This window comes from Alligator sinensis, unplaced genomic scaffold (genome assembly GCF_000455745.1).
Source record: "Alligator sinensis unplaced genomic scaffold, ASM45574v1 scaffold708_1, whole genome shotgun sequence".
In the NCBI taxonomy this organism is placed as follows: Eukaryota; Metazoa; Chordata; order Crocodylia; family Alligatoridae; genus Alligator; species Alligator sinensis.
The window spans coordinates 1592026-1599939 of record NW_005842183.1 but is presented as its reverse complement, the minus strand read 5'-3'; the positions used below and the strand labels follow the sequence as shown (position 1 = coordinate 1599939).

Genomic DNA, 7914 nt, shown 5'->3' with positions numbered 1-7914 from the left:
GGGGGGGGTTGGATGCTCCCCGCAGCCACGTCCCAGACCCCGAGGCCTGTGAGTCCAGATGCCCCCGCCGACATTATCCCGAAGGCCCAGCAAGGGTCAGCTGTTGTTGCGTGCACTTCGTGCCCTGAGCTGTAACCGGGTTGTAACCGGGCTTGCTGTGTGCCCTGTGGCATAGGGAGTGGGCGAGTGCCACCGAGGGCAGGGCAGGGCAGAGTCAAGGGGCAGAGCTGGCCTAGTAGCCCCACCAGTGCCGGGCAGGTGCTTTTCATCACTGCTCGGGGCACAAAAAGCACGTGCGTCCTTCCCCGGGCAGCGCAAAAACCTATGCGCCCAACGTGGGGCTCGAACCCACGACCCTGGGATTAAGAGTCCCATGCTCTACCGACTGAGCTAGCCGGGCGCTGCGAGCCAGCCTCTTCCGGAGGCTTCTTCAGAATTCTACGCCTCTCTGCGCGTGCGCGCGTAACTCCGGAAGTCAGTGTTTGCCCTCCCCTTGGAGGGGGGGCGGGGAAAGAGGAACAAGTCAGAACGCGGCTGCGCATGCGCGGCCATGACTCTGCAGCGGAGCTGATTGGCCAGTTGCGCGGGCCAATGGGCGCGCGTGTTGTTGGGCAGTGGGGGCGCTGCTGTGACTGGCGCCGCCACCGCCATGAGCTCCATCGGCACCGGGGGGGGCGCCGCTGAGGCACCGGGAACCGGCAGGGGGGGGCCGCCCCTCTGCCAAGGGAAGGCTGGGGGAAGCTGGGCCCGGCCCGGCCCGGCCGGGCCGGGGCGGGGCGGGGCGAGGCGGCGCAGCGTGTGTTTTGTAAGACGGTGCCGACGAGAAGTGCTTTCGGAAGGTCCCAGGAGCACGTCGGTTCTGAAAAGCTGCTTTTCTGGAGTGGCGAGGGCCTGGCCGGAACCAAGCGGGGTTTGGGTTGGGTTTTTTTGGTGATGCCTCGTATTGGACGCTCTCTGTAGTTGGCGGAGAGGTCAGGCGAGCTTTTGGGTGCAAGCTGCCCTTCTTAGGGTTTGCACGTTCAGTTAAACACGATGAACAGCCTTCCGTTAAACAGAAATCTTCCTCTTCCCATCCTTCACGTGGTAAAACGCAAGCGTCGCTCTTGCTCCTGCTGAGCCAGGAGGTGTCGCTGGCGACCAGCCCCGGACCGAGCCGCCCAGCTCCCCCGCCCGCCTCTGCTCGCTGCCCGACTCCCGGGACGCGGACGGAGCCGCCGGGAAGTGCGTTGAGGTTGTTCTCTGTACCGCTGCGCCGTCCACAATGTCGTCGTCCTTTCCCTTTGCGAACTGCCTGAAGAGCAATTTTAAAAAAGCATTGCAAATGTTAAAAATACTACTAAGAACCGCACACAAAGTTGCAGTCCGTGTGAATCTGTTATCTGTGCTGTAGCCTCGAATCCCTCGGGTTCCTGCAGGGCCCTGTCCTTTGACGGGTTTCAGCTATAGTATGACTATCCCTGAAAGAAGTGATTTTTTTTTTTAATTACTTTTAATTAAGCCAGACAACACTGATTCATTTTAAGTTTCTTTGTGTATTAAAGGAAACTGTTGATTTACATGTTTTGTACTTTTGTCCTCTTTATTCAGTCACCAAAAGCTATGTTAAAGCACATCCTACTTTTCGCAAAACATTTAAGACTTTTACAGAAGAATGATTTAGTGCTGCTTGCAATATGAACTGTATCGATAACGCTTTTATGCTGAGCGTGTGTGTTTGTCTTCTACAGTATGACTTGTCGGCTTCCACGTTCTCTCCAGATGGCAGAGTATTTCAAGTTGAATATGCCATGAAAGCTGTGGAGAATAGTAGGTAAGACAGATGTGTTTTCCTCATCAGTTTCTTTAAAAAAATACACACAACAAAAACGAACAAAAACCAGTGGAACTAGAGTAGATGAGTATGGTGACATAGCAGTGAAAATTATAGTGTCAAAATAACTGATGAACAATTGTGGCCCAGCCCTTCTGTCAGGAACGTTTTCTGATAAAATATATAAGGCATGTAATGACTGTCCATTTTGGCAGGACCAAAAGCATAAAATAATGCTGAGAGAGAATGCAAAGGGTAAGAGTAAAATTATCAAAGCGTACTAAGGATAATAAAGCCTTATGCTTTGGTGCAAAAGCTGATTGCAGGGTTTGCTCCTGGATGGGAGATAATGGAAGTTTGTCAAAGCCCATTGTATAGATGGTGAATTGAGGTGCTGGGAAATGACTTCCCAAAGCCACGCAGGCTTGCGATAACATCATTGGAGGTTGCCAGTTAATGTACCAAACCTACAATGTTGGCTTCCTTAAGAGTACCTATGTTTTTACAGATGTTGTCCAAGAAGCAGCCTGCAAATATAATTTTATATGCGTTGTGTACAGCTTGCAACTTGGCTTGACTGTCACCAGCAAATGGAGAGGAAAGTGTTTGAGAGGAATTGAGTCAGTCTGTATGCATGGACCGTATCTGGCCCTGATCCCGACTAAGGGATCTGTAGAAATAAACTGTTCACAACCTCCAGTTAGTAGCAGTATATCATCTTGACAACATATTGCCAACTTGGTGACATTATTAAGGGCCTCAACCTTTATAATACCATTCTAAAACTAAATATGGGGCATCCTGAAATCTGAAACTTGCAGCCAAAACTGTTGTCTTCTCATTTTTAAAATGGCATGTGCCAGCCTGTAGTTAATACAGTGGTCAGGTTCTTGATAACAGAAATACCACTCAGTTCCATGTGGTCTTCCAGGAATATCTTTTGAATTCACTTGGCTGGTGGAACTCGTAGTGTTGGCTAGGTTCTGTTTTCCTCTCGTGTTCTGTATGTTGGCGGGGAACATGCATGAGATGCCTAAATGGAGTAGGCAGGGGTTGTAATCCTTGTGATCAGCTGATGTCCAGACATCCTTGGGATACTTGTCCAACTACCTGGATGCACTTAGGAGCTGTGCTTCTGTTCCCCTGGTGTGTTCATTGGGTGAGATGGAGACTCATGTAAAATAGCACAGTTTCCTTGTAAGATGCCCCCATTTCAAAGCTACAACAAAGCTGTCCAGGCTCCAAGAGAATTGCTTTCCATCTTTCACATTTTCGAAACTAAACTTTAGCTCTAGATGTGCAGTGTGTGTGAATAGTTTCCATATGTGGGCAAAGGGAAGGTAGGAAAAAGGAAAATGCTAAAACATTGTTCTTTTTAGAAAGTTTCAGGGGTTGCAATGCATCTTCAAGGTAGAACTGAAATCATGGCATTCTGTTGTACTTATTGCTGTGCACACTTGTATGACAACACTACCATTTAATCTCCCAACCCCACTCCTAAAGCTTTAGTGTTTTTTACAGACTGTTGTTACATTTGACTTATCTTTCAGTACAGCAATTGGCATAAGATGTAAAGATGGTGTTGTATTTGGAGTAGAGAAACTCGTCCTGTCCAAACTTTATGAAGAAGGCTCCAATAAACGTCTTTTTAATGTTGATCGACATGTTGGAATGGTGAGTATTATTTGACGCTGTATGTGTTCTCCTAAATCTATCCTACAATTTACAAACAGAATTAAACCTTGTTCACTGAGTTACAAAAGGTGTCTGCATTTTGACTGGCTGTTAATGCTCTTCATTTCAGGCAGTGGCAGGACTCTTAGCAGATGCACGTTCTTTGGCAGACATAGCTAGAGAAGAAGCCTCTAACTTTAGATCTAACTATGGCTATAATATTCCACTGAAGGTAAGTGACTGGTGCTCCCAGTATAGTTCCTTAGATCTTTTAACAAGATGATCTATTTAAATCGCCTTGAGGCATGTTTACTGTCATAAATGAAGTGTTTCAAAACCCTTCCTCCCTTTTCCCACAGCATCTTGCAGATAGAGTGGCCATGTACGTACATGCCTACACACTATACAGTGCCGTGAGACCTTTTGGCTGCAGGTATGTCTTTCAAATATATGTATACTCTTTATTTACTGCCCACCCAAAATCTGGTTTGGTATTTAAGTCAGTCTTCACATAGCATCTATGCCTCAGTAAGTGCATTTTAGTGCAATTTGGAGTGAAAAGCTTGTCTGTATAAAGATATTTATATTATATAGATTTTATTTAAAACTTCCTTTCTGCCTTTTAACTAAAAAAAAAAAAAAAAAAAAAGGCATTCTGAAGGCTGCAAAAAACCAATGTAAGAAACCAGCAGAGTCAGTTGCTGAAAAGAGATTGTGCCAGCAGCTTTGTAAGTGGTAATACCCTAAACTTTAAGAAGGGTTTAAGAAGTTTAGAAGATAGCATGTAGGGGAAGTTTTGCTGCAAGGAAAATGAGACCTCAGTAAAATCTTTCATTCTAGCTATGCGTCGGTTGATGCATGCCAGCATATTGTTTGCTACAATTAGCAGAGCAAAAAGTACGCCGGCATGCAACAACCGATGCATCTCAAGCAAAACTAAGGAAGTTATTCTCTTGCTCTACTCAGCATTGGTGAGGCTGGAGCTGGAGTACTGCATCCAGTTCTGGGCACCACACTTCAAGAAGGATGTGGAAAAGCTTGAGGGATTCCAGTGAAGAGCCACTCATATGATTAGAGGTCTGAAGAGCAAGTCATATGAGGAGAGGCTGACTGACAGATACAGGACTGTTCAGCCTACAAAAGAGACGACTTCAGGGGAGGATTTGGTGGCAGCTTACAAATATATCGGGGGCAAGCATCAGGGGCTAGGCAAACAACTATTCACCAAAGCGCCTCGGGGAAAACCAGGATAAGTGGTCATAAACTCCTAGAAGAAGGTTTCATACTGGACGTAAGGAAAAACTTCTTCACAGTTCATGTGACCAGACTGGAATAGACTCCCAGGAGGGGTGGTGAAGGCACCTACCCTGGAGATCTTCCAAAGGAGACTGGACGCACATCTTTCTGGGATTATTTAATCCCAGCAGTCTTTCCTGCCCAGAGCAGGGCGGGCTGGACCTGATGATCTCACGAGGTTCCTTCCAGCCCTGAACTTTTGTGAATCTGATTTGATAGCACAGTATAAGTCTTCTAATTTCCTTTTGCTTAATACAGTTTCATGTTGGGATCTTACGATGAGGATGATGGTGCTCAGCTGTACATGATTGACCCATCAGGTGTTTCATACGTGAGTACTTTTATCTTCTGACATAGTGGCTCCTTTTCTAAAGGTCTCTAACAGGTTCATGAAAGCATTTCCCTTTAGATTTCTTTGGAATAAGCAGTCATTACTGCTGCTTGACACTGGAAGCGGTATGGTTTTATGGCCTCGCTGTGCTGTCTTTTGAGCTGAGTACTTTAGAGAGTGAGTTCTGGTAAATCGCTGTGGTTGCAACTGTTGGTGCTGTTTATACCTAGTTTTCCTTTATTAGAGATGAGTGTCATGGACTTCTGGAGATGAAAAGTAGTTTTTCTTCTGTGAAACCTAAATCTGTGTTCATTTTTTCATAAACCCTGCACGTCCGTTCACTTGTTCTGGCTATGTGTTTTGGAGATGGTATTAAAGGGAGGGATGCTGCCTCACTGAATACTTACAAAAAAGTGCGTGCAATGTATAATTGTCCTGTTTACTGGCATTTAGCTCCAAGTAGACTGGCGGCTCTCCCTTAAGGCACTGTAATTTGTTTTAACAATCAGCACAAAAGCGTGTTGTTTGTAAATCCTTGCAGTATGGTTTTATCTCTGAATAGTCAGCTAGATAACAAAGAGCAAAGTGGTGTTTAATTTTAGGAAGCAGTCCATTGGTTGTACCTGGTCCTGCAATTTTATGTGCTTAATGAGATCATTTGTAAAGGAAGGAAATTCAAACATTTCAGAGTTCTGTTAGTTCATGCCTCAGCTTCAGGCTCTGAATTTCCTGATTTAATTTTTCACTTAACTTTTTATATCCACTACTATATCAACACAATATGGAAGTGGGGCTGAAAGAACTCAAATGTTATGAAGTGCCAGAATTAATTTGGCCACATAAACTGGTCTATAATTTACTCTTAGCTTAGTTTTCACTTGTTTTTTACCTACAGAAAAAATAAAGAGCAATTCCATTGCAAAGAATTCAAAAGATCATCACATCACAATGGTTTTAACACACGTTTCCTACCTGAAATCTCTGAATCATAGATTGTAATCTTGTTAAATTGTGTTTGGCATGGCACCGTGGCTGAGAATCACAGCAGATGCATGTTAGCAAGTGTCTAAAGCAAACAGTATGAAACAGTATTATTTAGCTATTCTTAGCTGGTTCTGATCAGTGATTCTCTCGACCAGGGTGAGGCAGGATCTTTATAAGGGTGCTGTGCAATATTAGCACTAAGGTGTGCAAACATGTGTGCATGATTTGTATGATACACCTATGGATTTCATATAGGAGTCCATTCAAATAAACCACAACCGGTCAGAATGGTTCCTGAGTTATTTGCAACGGAAGAACTGCTCTATTTTCTGTAGTCAAAAACTGAGTGAAAGCCAAGAGTTGGCATTTTCCAAGGGGTGCCTTGAGTCTACAAGGTTTGAGAACCACTAGACATGTAGAACCACGTTTTGGATGTCAGGGCATCTAGAGAAGTTTTCTTGGAAAAAGCTCTTCGTTCCTTGCACAGAGCTGGACAAAAAAAGGGAATGTCAGTCTCAGTGTCTAGGTCAGAAGGTGATGTTAGAAATAGTTTTGCACCTGTCTGGGAACTGTGGTAAGGCAAATAAAAATAGAGGTTGCCATGAATCTGAAGAATGGGCTGACCTTAAAACAAGTATATTAACTTTGCTGGAAATGAACATTTGAAATGCAAAACTGTGATAGACTAGCAAGGAAGCAAAGGATAACTGACTAAGGATTAGGACACTGCAGAAAACTCTATAAGCAAGTTTCTTTTCATGAGCCTTGATCACCAGAGGGTGCTAGGGAGAACTATTCTTTTTGTGGAATAAATGTGATATGCAGTTGAAGACAGAAGTGGCTGAAACAAAGTGATAAATTCAAGAGCTACAAGTTACAAAGGTTTAGATGGCTTGCCTCCAGTTCGAAGAACCCTAAGGAAGTGCCTGAGCTGCTAATAAAAATACAGTATATTGGAAAGAAACTAGTAACCCTGGATTTGAAAATTTGTACTGAGCTGACCCTGGAACTACACACTTAGTTAATTAGGGACTGACAAAAATCAAATACTGTTGCACATCTTGAGGTCTTCACTGCTGCAGTTTATCAAAGATAAGAATTTTGTTATGTTTATATAATGATGCTGGTATTGGGATAAATGTTTTTGCAAAAAATATAAATGCTTGTGCTTCAGGCCATAGCGATACACTAATGGAGTGTGGAAAAAATGATGTCTGTAGACAGATTATTCTCCATTTGTCCACTGGGTTTCTTGCACCTTTCTCTGAAGCATCTGGTACAGACTAGACTGAAGAATCCATAGTTATTGCAGTCCTGTTTTTCAGTAGTTTGTGAATTCTTTTCTTTTGTGCTGAGAGGTCAGGAAAACAGCCAGATCCTCTTCTATGTCCTTCCTTCATGGAACAGTATATTTATACTTGTTTTAGCACCACTGTGTGTTAAAGTGTTTGCAAGGCAAAAATAAGCAGAACCACTTCTTTTTTTTAACCAAAAATTCTGGTGACTAAGTATTTCTTACTCAGAAAGAAAACAGCATGTTCCATTCATAAACGCACCCAAACTTTAAAGCTGGAATTCTGGCATAGGGCAAAAGTCAGCAAGAACTGCCAGTTTTCCAACACAAGATGCTTCAACACACAAAACACAGTACATGTTCGGAAAGAATGTGATGGGAAGAGACAGGTGGCCTCAGAGTGAGTTGTTGTGGAAAGCTGTAGCAGTGACTGTAAAGTAGGGATGTGGCAGCTAAATGATTAATTGTTTAGCCGATTATCCTTTAGCTTGGGATGGGTGCAGTCTGGCAGGGAAGGGAAGCCAA

At 44.0% G+C, this 7914-nt stretch overlaps 1 protein-coding gene and 1 non-coding gene across 5 annotated transcripts in view; one reads left to right on the top strand and one right to left on the bottom strand.

The window, feature by feature from the left end:
- Window positions 1-327: 327 nt before the first annotated feature.
- TRNAK-CUU lies at window positions 328-400 on the bottom strand. The gene has a single exon. It is a non-coding gene; the product is annotated as a tRNA-Lys (tRNA).
- A 142-nt stretch (window positions 401-542) lies between these two features.
- Window positions 543-7914, top strand: part of PSMA3 (proteasome subunit alpha 3) — a 14917-nt gene continuing 7545 nt past the window's right edge. For all 4 annotated transcript variants that reach the window (XM_006026237.3, XM_014521127.2, XM_025207139.1 and 1 more), the window contains exons 1-6: window positions 543-670; window positions 1728-1810; window positions 3361-3484; window positions 3615-3716; window positions 3844-3917; window positions 5039-5111. In XM_006026237.3, coding sequence (XP_006026299.1) covers window positions 650-670; window positions 1728-1810; window positions 3361-3484; window positions 3615-3716; window positions 3844-3917; window positions 5039-5111 — 477 coding nt within the window. In that variant the 5' untranslated portion in view covers window positions 543-649. The remainder of the gene's footprint in view (window positions 671-1727; window positions 1811-3360; window positions 3485-3614; window positions 3717-3843; window positions 3918-5038; window positions 5112-7914) is intronic.